Raw genomic sequence first — 24,025 nt, forward strand, 5'->3', positions numbered from 1 at the left:
TTAATGGGGCACCTGGGTGGCTCATTCAGTTGAGCATCTGCCTTTGGCTCACGTCATGATCTTAGGGTCCTGGGATCAAGCCCCACGTTGGGCTCCCTGCTCAATGGGGAGTCTGCTTCTCCCTCTCCCTCTACCCTCTCTTCGCTCAAGCTCTCTCTCTCAAATAAATTAATAAAATCTTAAAAAAACTTAAAAAACCCAACATTAATGTAAATAAAAACTATCAATTACTTCTTTGCTTCCTTGTACTGTGATATTCATTTTATTATTTCTTTTTTTTTAAGATTTTATTTATCCATTTGGCAGAGAAAGACGCAGCGAGAGAGGGAACACAAGCAGGGGATTGGGACAGGGAGAAACAGGCTTCCGCGGAGCAGGGAGCCCGATGCAGGGCTCGACCCCAGGACCCTGGGACCATGACCCGAGCCGAAGGCAGACACTTAATGACTGAGCCACCCAGGCGCCCCTCATTTTATTATTACTTATTAATGTCATGATTACATTTATACAAAGTCCAATAAAACAAAATTTTTACTCTCATGTTCTCATGTTCCTTTTCTGGCCATTTTATTGTTCATTTCATTGTTCTTTTTTTTTTTTTTTGAGATTTTATTTATTTGAGAGAGACAAAGTGAGAGAGAGAATACAAGCAGGGGGAGAGGCAGAGGCAGAGGGATAAGGAGGCTCTCCACAGAGCAGAGAGCCCGGTACGGGGCTGAGCTGAAGGCAGAGGTGCTTAGCCGACTGAGCCACCAGGGCGCCCCTCGTTTCATTGCTGATTCTTATTAAAAATAAATTAATTATATAGGGACGGCTGGGTGGCTCAGTCAGTTAAGCGTCTGACTCTTGATCTTGGCTCAGGTCATGATCTCCAGGTCCTGGGATCGAGCCCCACATCGGGTTCCCTGCTCAGTGGGGAGTCTGCTTGTCTCCCTCTCCCTTTGCTCCTCTCCTCTGCTCAGGGGTGCTTGCTTTAAAATAAATAAATAAATCTTTGAAAAAAATAAAATAAAATAAAATAAATTAGTTGCATAGAGGAGATGTACTAAAAACTGATCTGCTCCAAGTTTAAAATATGTTAGAAATGACAGTGATGGTAGATAATCAAAAAATATTTGTTGAATGTATGAATTAGTCAATTTTAAAAGTAACTAACATGTAAGGATTTAATCTCTTTCCAAAATAACCAGCCTACATACTAAAGAGACAATTTTATTTCCGCCTAGTAAAACCTACTTACTTACAGAAGATGCAAAACTAGACAAATTTTTTTCAAGTGGCAAAGCATACCTATCCAGCATATGACAATGAAGTCAAGGTTTAACCTAGACCATAGTCAGAAAGAAATAATTTTAAAATGACCCACAAATTCTGTGAAGTAAGCCACCCACTTTGGAAATGCAGACTCCCGAGTTTACCAGACAAAGGTGTAGAATTGGTGAGTATAGAAAGAAGCACTGAGCTTGGTGGGAAGAAGATGTTTTTTCAGCAAAAAAGAATGGGCAGCCCTATTCAAACCACTTACTTCCTTTACCAGTGTGGCCTGCTATGTTTCTAGGACAGTAAGTTCTCTATGTTTTGCTACTTCTAACTTCTGGGTAACAATGTAAGTGAAATGGATTTTCCACTGCTCTAGGGATCAAAAGGGTTTTATGAATTCCAGTTTTCTCAGTTTTAATTTGTTGTCTGTCTGTTTCTCTCTCTTTCTCTCTCTCTCTCTCTCTCACACACACACACACACACACACACACACACACACAAACACACACGGAAATATTGTTCCCTAATCCCAGGTACAAAGGGGATTTGGGTGTTGGCTCATATTTTGAGATGTCATTGTTGCCAAGGGTGGAGCTTATCTGAAAAATTCAAGGAACTGTTTGAATTTTAAGGGAAGTTCTTGCTTTGTCTGTTTCAGTTAAAATGTAATCTTACAAAATAAAAAGTCAGAGTGCAAATCAATTTAATTATTTTGAAGCCTAAAAAGGAAGAGAGATTATTAATACATATGTTTGCTTTTACTTTTTTTAATTGAGGAGTTAATTTCATTTCTGTTTACCTACTATCTGGGGAGGAGTTTACTTAGGCTAGAGGATAGCAGTAGAAATGAAGCCCTTTAAATTTTGTCTTTGGTTGGAGACTTCCTAAGAAAGGCATGGGAAAGAACAGTGTAGAATAATATGACACAAAGACATAGTGTTACTTTCTATAAAATTGGCAGCTTTTATATTGCTTCAATTTGCAAATACTTTTCTTCTTACTCTCCCAAATTATACAAACACACGTTAATTTGCATGATAAATGTGTTTCTGAAAAGACTATTCGTACTAGAGGAGAGCTTATTTTTAAGAAAAGTATTGGTAAATCCTTTTAATTGAAGAATCATTTACAGTCTCTAAAGTCAGGTTTTTGGGTAGCAGATTTGCTTAGAGAGGTACCTCTGTATGCTGTATAATAAAACATATACCTTTTGAATCTAGCTCAAGTGTTGATCTAGAAAGGCCAGTTTAGCAGGAATAGTAGCATCAGTAACGTTCCCCAAAGTGAAATTGTAAATTATTCATATACTAAATTGAAGGTACTAAAGGTCTGATTTAGGCCCCCATAATTTAGGTGAAAACAACCCAGAGAAAGGTTAGCCATAAACGAGGAGAGCATTTCAAAATAAGACACACGAGAAAGATGCTAACAAGAAGGTGAAGGAGACTTTATAGTACAGAGAAGGGAAATTATAGGGGAGACTTTATGTTAACTTTGAAATTTGTCTATTTAAAAGCATATCACCAAGTGCTTCTTTCGATATGAGCAACTAAAAGAATAAATAACCCAGAGTTACAACCAGAAAAATTGTAGGTGAGGGGCGCCTGGTGGCATAGTCGGTTAAGTGTCCCACTCTTGGTTTCAGCTACAGTCCTGATCTCAGAGTCATGAGATCAAGCCCTGGGTGGGGCTCCACACTCAGTGCAGAGTCTTCTTGAGATTCTCTCTCCTTCTCCCTCTGCCCTTCCCGCTCATGCTCTCTCTCTCAAATAAATAAATAAATCTTAAAAAAAAAAGGAAAGAAAAATTTCAGGTGAGGAACAATACAGATAAGTCTTAACTGTGAAGGGAAAGGACACTGAGGGGAGTTTCTGAGAAGTCCAGTAGCACATAGCTCCACACATCTTTGGTTCAGTTTGCCATGAAGCAAGGGACTTGATCTACAGCAAATAAGTTTTTGAGTGCCTCTTCTCTCTGGTCCTACCATCCTAAAAGGAGGAATTGAAATTCTTTCTGTCTCCTTTTCCTTTCTCAAGAGTGGTCTCCCTTTTCTATTTTTGCTGGTCATCTTTCCTACCAAGTTAAAAAAGAAAGCATTAATAAAGAGTAGCCTTCTGGGGCACCTGGGTGGCTCAGTCAGTTAGGCATCCGACTCGTGATTTCAGCTCAGGTCCTGGTCTCAGGGTCATGGGAGCAAGCCCCGCATCAGATCCATGCTCACTGGGAAGTCTGCTTGAGGATTCTCTCTCCCTCTCCCTCTGCACCTCCCCCTGCTCTCTCTCTCAAATAAATAAATAAATCTTAAAAAAAAAATAGAAAGAAAGAAAGAAGCCTCCCAAAAAGAAAAAAGAAGAAAGAGAAGCCTCTGTAAAAACAACCAAGCAGGGTTCAATATGGGGTGATTGCTGATTATTCCATTTTGCATTGTGGTGATTACATAAAGAAGTTTGCTTTTGGTTTAAAGAAAGCCATATTGAGATAGAATAACACAGGTTTTTAAAAAAAAATTTTTTTTAAAGATTTATTTATTTATTTATTTAGAGAGAGTGGAGGTGGGGCAGAGGAAGAGGGAGAGAGAGAGAGAATCCCAAGCAGGCTCCATACCCAGTGTGGAGCCCGACGCAGGGTTCAATCTCACAACCCTGAGATCATGACTTGAGCTGAAATCAAGAGTCAGACACTTAATTGCCTGAGCCCTCCAGGCACCCCCACTTCTGTTTTTAAACACAGCTTTAAAAAAAAAAATGAAGTAGTCATTTATCCCATGAATGAGTGTTTATGTGCAGGTTTCAAAGGGAGATGGAGGAATAATGAAGAAATAATAGTTGACTTCTATGGAAGAAGAAAAGTGCTCACCAGCGGAGAGAGCAAAACATGCTGCCTTACTTCAGTTTTAGCCAGGGCTGCCCCTCAGCTTGAATTATTCCATTATGCCAAGCATTTCCTCGAGGCACTTATATCCAAGTAATGCCTGCAATGGAAATTCCTGGAACAGGGGGCACAGACCAAAAGTTTACAAAGATTAGAAAGGTAACATAAATGAGTAAGACTTGATGGGTAGAAGACAATTAGGAATTGCTGGGTTTTAGAAGAGTCCAGGTCCTGCCAAAAAGGCATTCAAATAAAATCAAATTTTAAATATTATACAGGTCAAACAAAACACAGAGGACTTGGCTGAATTCAGCCGTAGGCTCATCATGATTTTATTCCTTTCCGAGAGAATAGGTATTAAAGTAGTCTCCTCTTATGTAGGTATGTAAATGATACAGAAAATCAAAACTAATTAAGAAGAAGATCTAGATAGAGCACAATTAACTGAGATTCTACCTACCTTAAGACAAGTTATTTCCAGAACCTTAGACAATCTATGAATTAAAGAAGTCCTAATTCTGGTTTTTTAAATTTTAATTCTTCAAATCAGCTTCGGGCTGGGGAATATAAAATATTTTTGTGTGACTCTCTTTGAAAGGATGAAGCTTTTTCCCCATAGGTCAAAAGTCATGGGGCACCTGGGTAGCTCAGTCGGTTAAGCATCTGACTCTTGATTTCAGCTCAGGTCATGATCTCAGGTTTGTGAGATGGAGCCCTGCATTGGGCTCTGCTCTGGGCATGGAGCCTGCTTAAGATTCTCTCTCCCTCTCCTTCTGCCCCTCCTCCCCTCTATAAACAACAACAACAAAAAGTCAATTATAGCCGATACAGCCTGTGTGAGGATATCATTCTTCATGTTGCTAAGAATTTTCAAGTTGAAGGAGGTCCTGCTTAAAACACACGGAAGACTTGAATTAATGTGTTATAGTAGAAACAGCCTTCAAATCCAAAAGGATTGATGTTTGGAAGAGCGGGGTAAATAATTTCTCTTTTGAGAACATGAGTAAATAGTGGCTCAGATTTAGGTAATAAACAAAGTAATATTAAAAATTATCCAACATTCCTGAAATAAGCAACCTGAGTCACATTCAAGTCAGATATGATCTATGATAGCTCAACATTCCCCTCATCATTTTGGGTATTTCAGTTTATTAGGATAGATGTAGTGATATCTTTCTTCCCTATTATATTTTCATCTTTAGTAAAGGAGGTATCAGTAGCTGCATTTACCACCTAAAATTCCAAATATGATCTTATAATTGGGGAATTTCCTGTCAGTTTATACATCTGAAGTCTTCTTCTTCTTTTTTTTTTTAAATATAAGCTCTACATCCAACGTAGGGCTTGAACTCATGATCCCAAGGTCAAGAGTCACATATTCCACGGACTGATCCAGTCAGGCACCTCTATACATCTGAAGGCTTCGTAATGGAAACTTAAAAACACAAAAGCTTTATAGCAATTAATACTTTTTTTCCTTCTTATGATAATATATAGGGTAATCCTGAAGGCTGTTCAACAATTCTGAATATTGTTAAAATGCAATTTTAAGGTAGAAAATAATCAGAGAAGAGAAAATAAGGGGAAAAATAATCAGAAATTTTTTTCTCAAAAAATTGAATATCAAGAAAGCCAAATCAATAATGGCTTTTAAAAAACTCTAAAACCTAGCTTTGCTTATAAAATGCCTTCATAGAGCTCTGCTAAACTGATAGAATCCTGGCAAATGCTAGTGTTGCATGAAAATGTTCAAACCACTTTGTATTACACACCTCTGCTAGTGTCTCAGGAATTGTAAATTATGTTTCATTGTAGGACTAAAGTGAAGTCCTAACAAGGTCTTGTTTATTAAGTCCTGGTTTTGGTATTTGTGTTGTTCTGGGGAGAAGGGGTGACCTGTAGACTTTCTGCCTAGTAGCCCCAATCTTCTCTGCTAATGCAAAGCATTGGACTCTTCTAATGTAAATAGTGTTTATGGAGCCTGTTCTGCTTATTATTCAAATTCAGTAAGAAAACATTGTGAACCAAACTTAAGAAGACACATCTAGACATGGAAAAGAACAGAGCGCTCCAGTTCTTAGAACATGAAATAAGGGAGCCGCCTGGTGGTTAAAGTGGTACACTGTCTTGTTTCTGGGTACCTGAAGAATAGTGATTTTACTGTTTTATTAACATGACTGAAAAAGTAAAGAGTAAAAACACTGTAGTAAAAAAACAAAAAAAAATAAAAGCATTTAACTAACGGACCTTTTCCAAACCCACTTACTCTCACTTTTTCTAAAACCATACCTGCTGAAAGTGGTTTATGGATAATATCAGTATTCATTCACTTAAAATTCTCTCTCTCTCTCACACACATCTACACATTTTCTCAATGCTTATTACTTTGGTCAGTTTTAACCCTAAAGAGATGCCACAAATCTCACAGAATAACTTCACTGAATGACTTAAATAACTTTCAAGCACATAGAGAACTCAGATTAAGAAGCCTGATTAGCATAAGTTAAATTAAAATCTACTTAAAAATGTAAAAACCAGGGCGCTTGGGTGGCTCAGTAGATTAAGCATCTGCCTTCCACTCAGGTTGTGATCTCAAAGTCCTGGGATTGAGCCCCACATCCGGCTCCCTGCTCAGTGGGGAGTCTGCTTTTCCCTCTCCCTCTGCTCTTCATCCACCCACAATCGTGCTCTTTCTGTCTCTCTCTGCTCTCTCTCTCAAATAAATAAATACAATCTTTTTTTATTTTTATTTTATTTTTTAAAAATATTTTATTTATTTATTTGACACAGAGAGAGAGAGAGATAGCGAGAGCAGGGACACAAGCAGGCGGAGTGGGAGAGGAAGAAGCAGGCTTCCCGCTGAGCCGGGAACCCGATGTGGGGCTCGAACCCAGGACCCTGGGATTATGATCTGAGCCGAAGGCAGACGCTTAACGACTGAGCCACCCAGGCGCCCCTAAAATCTTTTTTAAAAAAAAAAAACGACTATTTTGGTATCAGCTTATCAATCAATTAAAATCAGTACTTCAGGGACAGAAAAAAAGGGTAAGACTCCCTTCATGATGCAAAAGGCTGACAATCTAGTAAGGAGATAAAGTAAACAGGTAATAGAAACTATTTAGTAGAGTGGTGGAAGATAAGGCTGGAAAAGTAAATTGCTACAACTTGGTATTTCAGGTTGAGGAACTTGAACCATTGGTAACTTGATAAGAGTATTGATAAGATGACTGGAAACAGAGTGTAAAATGGCTTGGAATAGGGAGATACAAAAAAACCCAAAGACTAAATGCCTATTGCAACAGCTCACAGTGGGGTTTTGGAAACTCGGTTAAAAGGGGCAGTGGGAGTTAAGGAGATACATCTAAGAGTTTTTACTTTAAAATTTTACTGAAAATGTTTATTTTTCTGCATGTGAGAATATGTGACTCCTAGAAGGCATCACCAGTGTCATGGATAAACAAGTTTAATAAACTTATTTACTTTATTTTTTATTGTTATGTTAATCACCATACATTACATCATTAGTTTTTGATGTAGTGTTCCATGATTCATTGTGCATAACACCCAGTGCTCCATGCCCTCTTTAATACCCATCACCAGGCTAACCCATCTTCCCACCCCCCTCCCTTCTAGGGTGCCTGGGTGGCTCAGTTGGTTAAGCGATTGCCTTTAGCTCAGGTCATGATCCTGGAGTCCCGGGATTGAGTCCAGCATCAGGCTCCCTGCTCAGCCAGGAGTCTTCTTCTTCCTCTGACCCTTCCCCCTCTCATGTGCTCTCTCTCTCTTTCTCATTCTCTCTCTCAAATAAATAAAATCTTAAAAATAGAAAAACAAAATAAAATTTTTACTTTAAAAGACCCAAGTAGGGGCACCTGGGTGGCTCAGTCAGTTAAGCATCTACTTTTCGCCAGGTCATGATCCTGGATGGAACAAGTCCTGTGTCAGGGCTCCCTGCTTCTACCTCTGCCCCACCCCCCACTCATGCTCTCTCTCAAATAAATAAATAAAATCTGGAAAAAAAAAAAAAAGAAAAGAAAATCCAAGTAGTTCTGAAGTTCTACATGCCATCTAAAGAGAATAATTTGTTTTCTTGAATATATTTTCCTTAGGAATTTAAGCATATCTTCCATGATGTCTTACATAAATTCTTGATTGGTTCAATCTATGGAAAGGTTGTTAAGCAAAAGAAAACTTCCTCTTTTATCTGTTTCATTTATCCAATTAAAAACAAACCAAACACACATTTAGGATGCTTGTGTCCTTGAATAGTTAATAGTTTCTGGGTTTTTCTACCTTCCTTTTTAATTGTGGAGAGAGGGAAGGAAGAGCTCTAGGGTTGAGAAGTTAAGTAGGTTAAGTAGGTTGAAGACTTGACTTGATGGGAGAAAGGAACACTGGGCAAGAGGACAGCTCTTCTTGGAAGATCACACATCTACCATCAACACAACTTCCTCATTATCTTTCCACCATCTGCCATCTTAGGCTATCTTTTTGTTGCTGTTGCTCCTTTTAAGGCTGCTCTTGATACTCATTTTATAGCAAGGGCCACCCCCAATGCCCTAGAATATTACTATGTGCAACAAGTTGGTATTAGATGCAATTCAAAAAATAAAAGATAGACATTCACTCAAAAAGATAAAATTGAACTTCTGTGTGACTTACCTAGGGAAGGCTCTGTTCTCAAAGCATTTCTACAGGTAATAGGTGAAAGGTGTCTGCATATTTTTTTGGAACCAAATATTTGAACACATGATGTCAAAATTGTTCTATTTTTAAAATCTATAAAAGCAGTGAGCTGCATATTCTCTTTTTTAATTTCTCTCATTCCTTTGCCATATTAGAACCTCGAAGTTACAATCTTCACCTCTACAATGCTCATCTCAGTGGTTCACTGGGTCCCACTGGTTCTCTTTAACCCTGACTCAATCTGCTTCTTCTTCCTCTTCATCACTGATTCAACCTTGGTTCAGGCACTCATTATCTCTTGCCAGTGCCACACTAGTTTCTATATTCAGTTTCCTTCTTCTCAGTTGATTCTTTATATTACCAGCTGAGTTACCTAAATTGAAACTCCTCTGCTTAAATCCTTCCACTGACTTCCAGGATAAGTCCAAACTCTTAGCATAGCATGCTAGCCCTTCTGTGATACAGTCCCACCTGGGTCATCTGGGTTCTTCTGGGCCATTTCTCTTCATACTTTCACTTAATATCCCAAACTCTATTCCAATCTAATATCCTCCCATCCCCTTGAAAAAGTTCAACCCTCTCAGCCCCTCTATAGGGCTTCATGGGTGCTATAACTTCTGCTTAAAGGGCCATTGCTCATCTCTTAACTAATTCTTACTCATATTTTAAGACAGTGAGGAAAGTTCTTTGAAAAGGAGAAACTGTCTGATTCAGTAAGAGTGGATTAGATATCTTTGCTGTGCACTTCCATAATACACTGGACTTTCACTCTATCATAATACTTATAACGTGTACTATAATTTTCTCCAAATCAACTATGAGCAACTTGAGGGTGGAGCTGTGTCTTTTATCTACTATGGTACTTGTTACACATTAGGCATTCAAAAAATTTTTTGATGCCCCTCTGAAAAAGGAACTTACCGATCACAATGAAAACTGCATTTTATTTGCAGTTTCTCTCATGCCCTCACTCTAATCACTTTCCTTTCTAATCTATCCTGCAGACCAAATTTCTTTAAATTATTCTGTCAAGGTCTTTCCTTGTTAAGAAAATTTGGTTTCCTCATTGTCTATGATAGCAAGTCAAGACACCTGGGTCTGGTTTTCAAAAAATATTTGGATCTACTTCTGCTAAATCCAGGCCCTATTCTCCCTTATCTCTGGTCACTTCAAATACTCTGCCTTCACTTTTCCTGTTGAAATCCCACCTGTTCTTTCAAGACCCTGCTCAATAATCATTTCCTCATTAAAGTCTTCTTTGGCTCTTTAAACACATATTGAGCATATAGTTTACCACTAATTTGGGCACTTACATATCATCTTGTTTGGATGTAACTATTTCTTCTATAGGCCTTTTCTCCTCCACAAGGTGATTTAAGTTCTGGGCGGCAGGGGGGAGGGAAGGGCAGGAATAATACCATACTTTTTGGATCTCTCAGTACAGTAATCGTGATTCAATTTCAAAAAAAAATGAATAATCATACATTGTAACAATAAAATGAAAGCTGCCCAAATATAGAATTTAATTTGAAAAACACTAGAAAATAAGGGGAAAATTCATTATTAGAATTAGAAAGAAAGATTAATCACTAGCTTAAGTTAGTCATTTGCAGAGGATGTAAACTAGGAAGATGGATCAGATAGGTGTAGGTGTAAACGAAAATAATTTTACTTGTGAGAAGTTCTTATTAAAAGACTAAATAGGTCATTATTATATACTTTCCCAGGCCATGATATTTTCTCTAAGGACATTTAGTTATCATCCTGAATATTACATAGTGGGTTCTCTAGAGAATTGCAACAGTAGTCCATAACATTATATTGTTAACGTTGGGCATGCAAATCAAAAGGGAAAAGGTACCCCAAATCTATTATCCCTAAAATATTATTTAAGGTGACAACAGAGCCTATGAGAGTAGGCCATGCTTCTCCTAAAGCAAAAATTCCCTTGGCATCTACTTATGGCAGGTCTAACACTTTTTTTTCTATTGTTTGTAATATTTTAATTTTTTGTTTAAGTAATCTCTACATGGGGCTCAAACTCACCACCTCAAGACCAAGGGTCACATGCTCTACCAACTGAGCCAGCCAGGCACCCCAGGCTAGCACTCTTTTAAAACATGGCTGTCCTGTGGATTGATACAGGATCCTGTTCCAGGACATTTAACTAATACACTGAATTCATCTAGAGTCAAAAATAATATGGGATGCCTGGGTGGCTCAGTCAGTTAAGTGTCTGCCTTCAGCTTGGGTCATGATCCCAGTGTCCTGGGATCAAGTCCCTCATCGGGCTCTTTGCTCAGCGGGGAGCCTGCTTCTCCCTCTGCCTGCTGCTCCCCCTGCTTGTGCTCTTGCTGACAAAGTCTTTAAAAAAAATATGTTGCCTTCACAAACTCATATTGCATTTTAACGAGGACTTCTAAAAACACAAAGATCTAACTTAAAAGATTATTTGATGATGTTAAGTACAAACACAATGTTAGGCTAGTAGAGATAGTCGTTTTAGTACTGCTAGCTTTTCAGTAACTGCAAATTGCTTCATGTATGTTCCTGGCTATTCTTTTTACCACTGGGCCATTTTCACTTTTATTTTTGAATTTTCTTGCCATAACCAGAGATTTAAAACTGTTAGTTCAAAGCAAAATGGAAAATACACTGAATCTCATTTTACCAGTTCTGTGGCTTTGGACAAGACATTTAACTTCCCTTAGCCACAGTTTTTTTTAAAATGGGGACAATATGTATTTTATAGTATTGCTATGAGAATTATCAACATATGTAGAATAACTACCAGAGTGCCTGGTATACAGAAAGTGTGCACTATTATTCTAATGTTAGTTGATTTTTTAAAAATGTATCATACTAAGTAATGAGTATATTAAAACATTTACTCTTCTGGTGCAAAATACCTAAAATATCACACTAACAGTCATAATTTCTGGTGACCTAATAAAATCAAAAGATACAATTACTGTTGTTATTAATATGATCTTTAATAAATGAAATAATGCACCATTTTACAGCAAGCCTTTTTTAAACCTAAAGAACTGTCTTAAAATCTTCTCCAATGTCTCTGTAGCAATACAATCTTTTTATTTAGGTTTATATATATCAAAGCATTTACTTACAATTATTCATAAAAAACTCTTTAGTGGCTTAATGTCAGCTTTCATAGTGGCATCCATAGATAATACAAAAGAAAAGTGATTTGCTTTATTTCATACTCACACTGATCCATCAAACACAACTTACACAGCATAGCAAGGTCTCAGACGGCTTTTACAAAAGCAAAATAATTGAAAGTAATTATTCATAAATTCATATGATATTCTATCTGTAATGTAAGAGCAAAACACACCAACAAAAGATACCCGTTAACAAGAAAGAGGGTTCTGAGGAATTGCCAATATTTTTCAGCCTTTCTTATTCCACAAAAGCATCCTCAGAAATGAATACTCTGTAGCTTATGTTTCTCCTGTCCATTCAGAAAAAGCATGGCAGCTACACATCTCCATGTTTCAGCTACTACAATACCCTAAGAGTTAGTGTACTTTACAATTATCCACTTATCTTCATTTGAAAAATTATCAACAGAAAATTAAGGATGATTCCAGCTTATACAAACACTTACACAATATAATTTCCATGGAAACATGACAACAAGGCATACAAAAACTTTAAATAAATAAATGTGACGAGAAAAAGAAAAGCCACAGAAGCCAAGCAATTCAATTTTAACCAGAACCTATCTTTGAATTGCATCTTTTAGTAATTTAGTTTTCTTACTATTAAGCTCCTTTAAAAATATGTTTCCTTATCATACTTAAGAGGTTTGGTAATAAGGTGGAGAGCCTGAGACAAGAGACGGGTTACAAATAACTTCACTGCTAGGATTTTAAGTATACAGCCTATCAATTTAGAGCTTGGACTTGTCTGATTGAAGGAAAAATTCTATTTGGATCTGACAAGGTGATAAATAACTTACCAGAAGTTACCTTCTCAAAACCATCCAATTACTAAAGCTATAGACTCATTATTTCACTTTTAGAAGAGTTTTTTTAATATTAAATTACCTCAAGAAAATTTTATCTCAGAGGAACAACTTTACTAAGTTCTCCCATTAAAAAACAAAGCAAAATGAAATGATTTGTCCCATCGTGTATAACCATTTACCCAAAGAAGAGAAATGGTTTTAAGACGGTGCTTCAACTCTAAGGCCTAAATAGGCTGCAACATGTAGCCAATTAGTTGAGTCATTTCCCTCTATTCAGTAATTATAGAACTGGGCAAGTTTTTATGATTAATGAAATCTGATGTTATGTCTATGTAAATTAAGTCAAATCATAAGATGAAACATTAAATGAACTGTATGTGCAACAAACACTTTAAATATTCAACTGGACTAATTGCTCGTTTGCTACCAATTAAAGTTTCTCATGTGCAAAGGGATGAAGAGGGCCCTGAGTTTTTAAGTAATATTATGTCTATAGAGTGAGTCCAAAACATGAAGATGTTTCTGAAATCTAAAAGTACAAATAAAATGGAAAAAACCTACATGTTGCCTTTTGAAACATTTTTTAAAAGTTGTAGTTTAAAATAGAGTAATTTTTTAAAAAATTCAATCATAAACTGGATGCCCTAGTGATGTGATTTATTTCTAAAGATTTCTTCTCTCTTACCCAAATTTTAGAATCTGGGTTGCAAATTAAGTTTAAAAAAATGAATGTCACCACAATTAATAGTAACACTATGAACATCACATAATAACGGAATTAGAATTTTTGAGATAGATTTATTTGGGGCATAATTCTAATACACAGCATTAAATCTTCTGAATTATTTACTTTCAAATGTATCAGCCATGAGATAAAATCCTAAATTTTCTTTATATGCACAAACACTCAACTTTAACCAGCCACTTGTTATAGTCCAGTCTATGTTGCAAATAATAAGTATTTCAAAAGTGGTCTGCAAAAATGTTCATAGATAATACCTGATTATTGTAAGGTTTGTTTTTGAAAGTTAATCTTGCATTTTGTGTTTAATATTTGATACAAAGAAATATGTAAAATGTTGTGGCTCAATCGTAATGCTAAGCTTGCTGCAATATAGGTTAAAAAAATTTTAATGGCAAAATTATATACAATTCTGTGTGCATGGCTTTTTAGTTATAACTAATGAGAATATAAAATTGTAAAACTCCACAATTTAATAGGAAATGTTAGATAATACAAAACTTAATTAAGTGCTGATTTTCTGACAATCTGATGGTTGGATCCATTGTCAAATGGTAACATCTTCATTCTCAATTCTATCCTACTGAACTATTACTTAGAGTAATGAATTTGAATATAATGTAAAATATAATTTCAGGTGTTCTTAAGTATAAATAGTTATTAAAATAGGGCTGAGAAGGAAATGCTAAGGGAACCACAGCAATTTTGTCTGAAGAATCGAGACTTAGATGTTAATTGAGAAGCCGGAAGCATAATGAAAAATAACAATACTGGAGAAGATAGCCAACTGCTCTCCCTTTTTACTGCTGGAGGAGACAAATGCACATAAAATGAAACAGGAGGGAAGCAGAATAGACAAGAAAATTTTCCTGACACAGAAGATTGCAAGTCAGATAACCAAGGGATAGAGTAAGTCAGACACAAACTAAAAGGCGGTTGAAGGAAAGTAATGGGTAGGTGCACGAGAGCACCCTGAGATTTCCTCTTTTCTTCTATGTTAGTTTAATCTGAGAAGCTATAGAAAAGCCTTCTTTTGATAATAACATTTGTGTAACCAGCTCAAACAGTGATTTGCCAGATTTACTAAATCGAGGAGTATATTTAAGAGTGGATCATGCAAGGTAGTTTTGGCTAACATTTGCATAGTTCAGAATCTATAAGTTAAAATGCAATTTTATCCACTGAAGAGCGAACTGACAGCAAAAGGTATATTTACAAACATCTCAGTCTGAAAAAAACTTCTGGGGTGTATGTGGGAGTGTTACACAATTTCTGGAATAACAGGTCTAGATAATCAACTAACGTGTGTACAATTTCTAATCAGTTAGCTTGGAAGATAAAGTAATATATAAAGCAATCTGTGAATAGTTATGCAATAACCTGCACATAACTGGTAGTAAGTTCAACATAAATTAATAAAAGGTTGTATAGGAATACAATGTAATCAAGTTCTAGAAGCTAACTACCTCCAATGAAGTGTTCATTTCCATAAATATTAAAAAAAACCAACAAAAAACTTATTGAAGTATTCTTCCATTTTAAATGACTTTGAGGATGGAAAGTTCAGTAAATAGCTGCAGCCTCCCAGGTATTCCATTTGGCTTTAGACGCCAAACTTGAAAATTTTAAATAAAAACACTTGCCAAATTTTGTGACAATTCCCACTGAAACACATACTTACTTGCATGTTCCTACCTTCCTTTAGTTATTTTCACATTCAGAACCAATGTACATTTTCTGCAATAAGTGGGTACATGTAAGAAGCTATTGAAACTGCCTTATAAAAAAAGATACTATCTTTGTATCCTTCCTATGTCCTCCTCAATTAGTTTTCTGGATTAGTAAAATTTTCTTTAAGTCAATACAAGCAGAAATTTTCAAGATGGAGTCAAAGGATTGATGAGACTTAAAATCCATGTTAAATTAATTCTTCAAGTCAAGTATGGAATCAATTTAGGGGAAAAGTCTTTGTTCCCAAAAGCCACCTTCACTTTTCCCTTAAAATTTACTTTTTCTTTAGTTCTACAATGCAAGAATATTAGGAGTGAAGAGAAGTGAAATAATTTTAGGATTCATGATGGCAGATGTGGGATTGAATTTTATCTTGAATTAGTAATTATTTCTCCAAGCAACAGCCAGCATAGACATGTCTACATGTCATTAAGGTATCTGCTTTGGCTTATATACAAGCCACAGTTGTGCTGGAGTGTAATGACTGAATTTCTTGCAAAATGTCAGTATATTACACATCCTGTCATACAGTGCATAGGCAGTGTGGTGTGGATGAAAGAGATGTGGAGGGCGCCTGGGTGGCTCAGATGGTTAAGCATCTGCCTTTGGCTCAGGTCATGATCCCGGGGTCCTGGGATCGAGTCCCACATGGGGATCCCTGCTCCTTGGGAGCCTGCTTCTCCCTCTGCCTCTCTCTCTCTCTGTCTCTCATGAATAGATAAAATCTTTTTTTTAAAAAAAAGAAAGAGATGTGGAGAAGCAAACCCAGGTTAAAATCCAGCTTTCTCTATTACTAGGATGTGGAACTTGGGCAAATGGCTTAGCGTCTCTTTGCTTCAATTTCCTCAATCTGTAAAGTGGGAATATTAACTAAGATCCTTAAATAGTTCCTATGAGGATTAAAAGAGATTGTGTATGTATATCCCAGCATTCAGTATATAACAAATTGTCAATTAGTATTATTTAATTCCTGTGCCTTTTCATAACATTTTACATTGATATTGGTTTCTTTTCCCCAAATTAGGAATTTAAAAAGGGGAACACTGTTAGGAATTATAATTAAGTCATTTTTGTCTAAACCCAATTCAAACCAAGTTCTTTCAATGACTCAGTTCTGACATACAATTAGGATAGCTCAGGGAATTAATATTAGAATTTGATTACCTATTATGATGCTTTTAAGGTTGTAAAACTAGCAAAGGGAATTTTAATTTTTTTTCATTAAATGGCCTTTATTTGAAGGATCCAAATGCTTTTCTACTACATGCAAAATATTGTGATAGCAATTAAATATTAGCTTTAAAAAAATTATTAGATTAATAAAGTTAGCAAGGATTTTAAGTAATTTTGCTTGCTTGTATATTACAAACAGATTCAAAATCAGTCTGATGTCCAATTTAATTTAAAATTTATTAAAATGATCTACACTTTTTACTCTTCCTATTTTTTAAGGGTCTACTAAAAAAAACTAGGGAAAGAAAATTATTTGTTTTAAACATGTTTGCATGAAATGGGAAACTTAAAAGGATTCTCTTTTATTTTGGTCTATTAATTCTTGAAAGCATTTTATTAAACATAAAAAAAAGATGCTGGAAAAATTACAACCAACTAGCCTAAACACAAAGTAAAGTAGAATGTAAGATAACTTCTTCTGTCAGGAAAAGATCAGTTAGATCTCAAATGGTCATTTATCCTCAATTCGAGAAGGAATATAATTTATTTTGATTCAAAGATATCCTACACATGTTTGAAAATAATGAAATGCAGTTCAAAGACATTTAAAGGCAAGAAAACTAAGTGAAAATTTGGTGGGAAAGATATAAATAATTTGTTATATAGATAGAAGAATAATTATGCCAGAAGACTGAAAAATGTTAAGGATCTGAATCAAGAGAAGGGCCAATAAAACAAAAAAAGGTGGAAATCCTGGGCACTAGAAAAATAATTTTTTTTTAAATTTTTTTTTTTAAAGATTTTATTTATTTATTTGACAGAGAGAGAGATAGCGAGAGCAGGAACAGAAGCAGGGGGAGTGGGAGAGGGAGAAGCAGGCCCCCCGCGGAGCAGGGAGCCCGATGCGGGACTCGATCCCAGGACCCCGGGACCATGACCCGAGCCGAAGGCAGACGCTTAATGACTGAGCCACCCAGGCGCCCTAGAAAAATAATCTTAATTCTAAAAATTCAAAACTGTGTTCAGCCATCCATCAGAATACATGTGAAGTGTTGTAACATCTAACTTACAGGATTATAGCAGATGACGAAAAAAAAAGGTTTATATAGTAAATTATAAATATTTTGGACAGCAAATTGGGACATTTATGTTATCTTTAGCTAAATGATGAAGATAGAGGAATATGAGTGAGAAAATATTGTTCAGGAGATAAAAACCTAAAAGTAAGAATATGGGCATTTGTGTTTTTCTCTTAGCTTTTTATCTTCCAGAGAAATCTTAGAACTTAGTTAAATAACATCTACTAAGTACTCTGAGAATCTGGAAAAATTAAGTGAGATCATCACTGTTTGCAAATTGATAGAAAATAATTTGTGCTTATAAAAAAAGTCCCTTATTTGACATAAAGTGCTTTATTTAAAAAAACACGCTGAGGTTGCTGTTTAGAGATAACTATCAGTAAGGAAAGAAGCAAAGGAAGCTTTTTAAAAAAAACAATATGACTTGAAGGATACATAACATGTTATCACTAAAAGGTATATTCTAATATAATGTAAATAATAAACGCTACTCACATATCAAAGATCATATGAAAAGCTGGCAAAAGAGAAATTATGAAAATAGGATTAGTGAAGAAACAGTTTTGAAAAAAGAGAGGTAAGCCTCAGTCTGCTCAAAAATGATAGGTTTGGCAGCAATCTTTCCTTCCACAGGGATTTGGCATGCCAAATGAATTGATTTTTCCACACAGTGTTTTAGGTCATGGGAAGAGGACTCATTTTCAGATAAAGTCACCAGGCGTCGCTTGGGAAGAGAATAAAAAGTTACTACTGGTTCAAAACTATGAATTACTTTTGAAGTTATTTTAAATAGGAAATGTAATTTTATTTGAGTCAAAGATGGCCTATTCAGAGAATGAAGGCTATAACACTATATAGTCTTAACCATCTACCTACTTAAAAAGTCCATATAAGTATAGCTCTCTAAGTTTTCTGATAAAAATGTGCTTCTTAAATAAATGAATATGGAACATGAACATACATATAAAAATAAAATAAAATGAAGAAAGGCTAATATTTGACTTCATCTACTTTGTTCTATGCTCTCTTATGAACGTCCAAAAACCAGAACCAAATACGTTTATTAAAATGCCTGGAAAGAAACATTTAGGACTTGGAAGGTTAAAAGAAATGGCATTTCAAATTAGGTTTTGGTAGTTCCTTCTTTAGAGCCCTTTGAGACAATGTTTCTGCATTCTCCATAAGGAGAGAGAAAGCAAGAAATCAGGTAGCTGCTTTCTCTTGTGCAAAAATCACTGCCATAGAACTGACCTGCCAAAAGTATGGGGGTTGGGACAGAAAAATGTACTTATTATGGAAGAATGTGTGGTCTGTTAGGAAGAGAGCTTACAAGAAAGCTTATTTGTGGACTATAGACTATTGCACGTTCAAACAAAACACAAGAGAAAAGAATGTCCAACAGATAATATGTTCAGGAACAGTTCAACATATAAACTAGCTTGTGCCCAGAAATAAAACATGGATACCAGACACCACTGCAGTCAAACCTGTCTTGCTTCTGTTTTAATGACCTTTAGAAACTGGTCCAAACTGATTATCAGCAATACATTGTTTTTGCTTTTTTTCTTAAAAAAATATTTTGAGACCACTTTTGATACACACACATATAATTCTGTGGTCATAACAGACAAATATAACTTTAATGAGACTAAACAAAAGTGCAAAACTTAAAAAAAAAACAAAATTAAAAAATAATGGAAGCATAAGCTAAATTTTTCTGCATAGCTGAAATCTATTTAAAGCAAGTCCTGTTGCAGGGGTGGGAGAGGGTACTGACAGGAAGATAAAGCAGTTTTTTTTAAATGTCTTCTGCACGTTTAAATGATGCAAAAAATAATTTCACTCCATAGGCTTGAAAATATTTCACAGACAGTTCATTCCTATATCTTTAGAGACCGTGGTTGTGGCAGTGCCTCCTTCTGCAAGGTAAACTGCGGTGCTGGATTTGGAATGAACTGCCCTGTCACTGCCATTGTTGTTGACCTCACAGTCCAGTGGTTCAGTGGAGATGACCCAGGTGGAGGGGCGCCACCGCTTAAGAGAATAGGGAGTTTTCACACGTTTCTTAATCTTTTCACCAGATCCTGATTTGCCATCTTGTGTTGACTCACCTACTGGAAATAAAAGGACAGAAATAAACTATATATAAAGAAACTATTAAATAGTAAGAAATTAGGTCTGTAACTCAAGAACAGATCAAACTAATATCTGGAGGTATTAATAGACATTACTTGAAATTCATAATGCCAGGCAATTATTTTCTAGGCAAAACTTAACCAACTTATTTTGAGACTCTTTAAGCACAATTGTTTCCGTAATTGGTTGGCTTATTCTTTTGGGCGAGCAAAAACAGAGGAGAAAATTAAAAGTTCTCAGCTGTATTCTCAAATCCTTTGGTTGTTGGTAGTGATCCTAACTTGGCAAAATGCATTTAATCATTCTACTTAATTTTCAAAGCAGATCAAATTTTAAAGGCACCTGGCATATAATATTTTCAGAAGGATGACATAAATACTACAGTATAAATTTTCTAGTAATTTCCCCTTCCCACACCTGACTAGACATTTTATTGCTATGGAGCCCTGCTATAGGGTGTATTAACTGGTCTATAATACAAGCCACTCAAACAAGGGGATAGATTCTACTGATTTTTTTTTTAAAGTAAGCTCTAGGCCCAACATGGGGCTCGAACTCAAGACGCCAAGATCAAGTTGCATACTCCACTGACTGAGCTAGCCAAGTGCCCCTCTACTGATTAATTTTTGAGAGCTGAATCCCTTCAGGCCATTTTGTAGTCCTTGACAACAACCATAAAACATGACTGCTTTTTTTTCATAAAGTGCTGTCAGTCTAAAAGAGAAATCATTTTGTATAATGATGACTGTTAAAGATTTTGATGGGCTCTCCTGTCTCATGTTACAATCCCTTTAGAGCTAGAAACCAAGTATCAAGTTATTCGTCTAGGGGACCCATGGCACAATGCTATAGGCATGGAAGAGGCTCAACACGTAACTCTTGGAAAAGATGACACACACAAAAAATAAAAAACAAAACAAGAACTTCAGTTTTTTTATAATGACTTCTTCTGAATTTTCTTTGGACTTTAAAGATTTAAGGTTAGTTTGATAAAATCTAGATGTATATATAATAGATATTAATATACTCAACAACTATTTCAAAAGTTCTACTGACATCATTTTACCTGGAACTTTTAAACTCGTATTTACTTAATTTCAACCATTCACAGCAAGTACGTGAATTGCATTATGAACCAGGGACTATGTAAGGCATGTATTAAAGTTGGTATTAAGTTCTGACTGTTGTGACATTGACTATTTAATTATCAAGAACAACAAATTACTTTTTTTCTTTACAACAGTCTGATTACTTTTGCGGTCCAACCAAGTGGCTTATTTTATTTCCAAAAGTGGTAAAAATAACTAATTGTTAGTTGAAAACATAATTTAATTTTATCTAAGTAATTAAACAGTCCCAAAAGACAAGCAGGAGAGATTAAATGATCCCTCCACTTACACTGCAAACCGCTGCCATCAAGGATATTTGTAGCTGAAAGATCCAGAGAATTAGGCCTCTGTGCTTTTCTGGGTTTTGATGGTCCAGGATCTGCTACTGTGCTTGGAACACCCTGTGTAAGAACATCTTGCTCTGAACACGGATTACTGTTGTTGTTATTGGAATTAGTTCGGCCACCTTCCAGTGGCCGTTCCCTCCTGTCCACAAGACGATCCAGAACACCTTCATCATGGCCAGCCTGTTGCTCTCGTCTCAGTAAAGGTTCATGCTCATCAGGACTGGAATTAATATTCAGTCGGGTATCCTCACCAATGAATTGATTCTGCAGCATTTCTTGGCCCCTGTGTGCCACTGTGTTGGCTGTCTGGCCAGATGGTACTGCCCCATTAACATACTGGGTAGTGGCAGTATGGGAGTTAACACTGTGGTTTCTACCTGCCACACCATTCATGGTGACCGTCACCACATGAGGTTCTGCAGCATTGATTGTATTCATCTTGGCAACTCCAGTTTCTACTTGTTTCAAGTTTGATTTGTGCTTGCTGCCAAATTTCAGCCGGGGCTCCTTTGTTGAATTTTTGGTGTTTAAAGGCAAACTAGTAGGTCTCTTAGGAAGGTTTTGTTGCTTGGGGAGAGGATAGATCTGAGCGGGTGGAACATCAGGAATTAAACATGCTTGGCCATTTGCAGCTTGTGTGAAGTCCTGCTGTCCAGTCACTTCTACTGCAAGTTTTATGAGCGGGTAAAGCAAGCTAGAACTGGTGCTGCTCAGTGGGTCTGGTCCACTGAACTGTTTAAGAGAATGCTCCATGAGATTCTCATCAGAACTTTCCTTGAGGTTCTTATCAACTTCTTTTGGGTCCAGCTTGTTGGTCTCCAAGTCTTCTTCTGTAAGTTGTAAGCAGACAGGGGTTGGCCCAATTGGCTGTGAAACATTTGTGGCATGCAGATTTGTTTCATCTGAGTATGGCATCTCAGATATAGTGGTCATGCCAGAGCTTGGAGTTAGGCCAGTGGTGTTTGTGGTTGTTGTGTTGGTGGACAGGCTGGTGACGCTTGTTTCAGGGCTGGGAATTCGAGCTTGTGCTTGCTGCCGTTCATAGTTAATTGAGTTTCGGTTCTTTTCCCCTATAGTCAAAGGTGTGCTAGACATCGAATGCTCAGAGGAAATATTCTTCACAATGCTGTCAGTATGATGGATAGAGTCTTCAATGTATGAGGAAGAAGAATAATCTGGATAAGGGCCAATCTTTGGCACACGCCTATTGTGTGAAAGGTTGCTTAAAGAAAGAAAAAAAGTGCCACATTGAGAATGTACATTTATGAAAAACTGACCCTCCAAGTTTAATACCTCTGATTTTGAAGTATGAACTGTTTTTTATTTTATTCCTAACCACATTGTACTAGAGGTTATGTAAAAATTGTGATCACATAATCAAGTGTCAATTAATAACTTGCTAAATGCTAGTTTTTTAAAAAAGATTATCATTTATTTGAGAGAGACAGCGCACGAGAAAGAGCAAGAGCTGGGGAGAGGGGCAGAGGGAGAGAGAGAAGCAGACTCTCCATTGAGCACAGAGCCCAGTGGGGGGCTGAGAGATCATGACCTGAGCTGAAGACAGACACTTAACCGAATGAGCCACCCAGGTGCCCCTAAATGCTAGTTTTATATGAATTAAGACTACTGAAAAACCTATGTGGATCTAGATGTGATTTTCATAGATGTTCATTATTTTGGTTTATAAGAGTTAATTAAAAAATCTCCTCTATAGTTTTGTAACATTACCAAATATTTTTATCAACTGTAGGTATAGTTGCACAACCAGATATAAAGGTGCATGAGAGGAGGAGCCATGGTATATGTTTCTTTGGCACTCCTACAATCCTAGATACATAGTGGCAACTCAATAAATACTTTACCAATTAAGTTACAATGGCCAAATGGTAAAAAGAATATAAGCTTTTAGGTTGTTCCAAAGTGCTTCCATGCTTCCATTAAGAGGCAGTTTAGAAATGGAATGTACCTTTCTGGGGGTAAATTGAGCCATATCAAAGAAAGTTCTACAGACTAACGGCAGAGTGTGACATTCAGATAAAGGAACAACAATTCAGAACTACTCTCCAACTATTAAGAGTTCTTCACTGTCATTATCACACCTTGAGAGGGATGGTTCTTGAGCATCACATGATAATATATTTAGGTTATTTAAAATAAAAGCCAGGGATAGCTTTAACTAAACAATGGGAACATTAATAGATACAAGTGTTATAGGAGAAAAGCAGCAGCTCAAGGAGAATGACAGGAGGGTGAAGAATAAAAAAGTAGTTGTATAGAGGTCTGGGGGGTAAGATTCAATACAATGAAACCTAGAATGGAATGACTATGGGATGAACCACGATTTAGGGGAAACTATTTAGAAGTGACTGGACATGAGAAAAAGCATGTAAAAAAAACATAGAGCTGAATGATTTAGGGGGCAAAAAATGGTCAACACAATGGAGGGTCGCATCAAGGATTCTTCTTACCATTCAAGAAAAGTTCAAAAGTACTTAGAGTAAAAGTAACTGACTTGTGAGAGAGGTACAAATAACATGCTAGAACACACAGAAAATACAGAGATCAGCGGAGAAAGAAGCAGAAGACTATCCTCAGGTATGCATAAAGTAAGAAAATTCGTATTTAGAATTGCTAGTCTTTACCTTCCTTGACTTACTGATATATAAGGAATAAGGGTTCCCATGCTGAAGCTAATTCAGTCCAAACACAAGCAGTGTAAACCCAATTTTGGGTCTATAGTTCATAACACAAACTGCTCTTAGAAATTAGAACAACAGAAAACAGCAAAAAAATTATTCAATAATCAAGTATATTTTTATCTCAATTTTCTCTGGTAACTTTTTCCTGGGTGCTTTTCTGAAAAATTTTAACATGTATTAAATAAAATGACAAATTTT

The 24,025-nt window shown here is 36.3% G+C and overlaps 1 protein-coding gene and 1 long non-coding RNA gene across 2 annotated transcripts in view; one reads left to right on the top strand and one right to left on the bottom strand.

The window, feature by feature from the left end:
• LOC145720742 (uncharacterized) overlaps positions 1-24,025 on the top strand; it is a 440,998-nt gene that overhangs the window by 180,690 nt on the left and 236,283 nt on the right. The window lies entirely within an intron of this gene.
• Positions 11,790-24,025, bottom strand: part of BMPR2 (bone morphogenetic protein receptor type 2) — a 197,208-nt gene continuing 184,972 nt past the window's right edge. The window contains exons 10-11 of the mRNA XM_081815269.1: positions 21,071-22,350; positions 11,790-19,650 (exon numbers count right to left, since the gene is read on the bottom strand). Coding sequence (XP_081671395.1) covers positions 19,400-19,650; positions 21,071-22,350 — 1,531 coding nt within the window. The 3' untranslated portion in view covers positions 11,790-19,399. The remainder of the gene's footprint in view (positions 19,651-21,070; positions 22,351-24,025) is intronic.

This window comes from Leptonychotes weddellii, chromosome 3 (genome assembly GCF_054177405.1).
Source record: "Leptonychotes weddellii isolate Sample4059 chromosome 3, ASM5417740v2, whole genome shotgun sequence".
Classification (NCBI taxonomy): domain Eukaryota; kingdom Metazoa; phylum Chordata; class Mammalia; order Carnivora; family Phocidae; genus Leptonychotes; species Leptonychotes weddellii.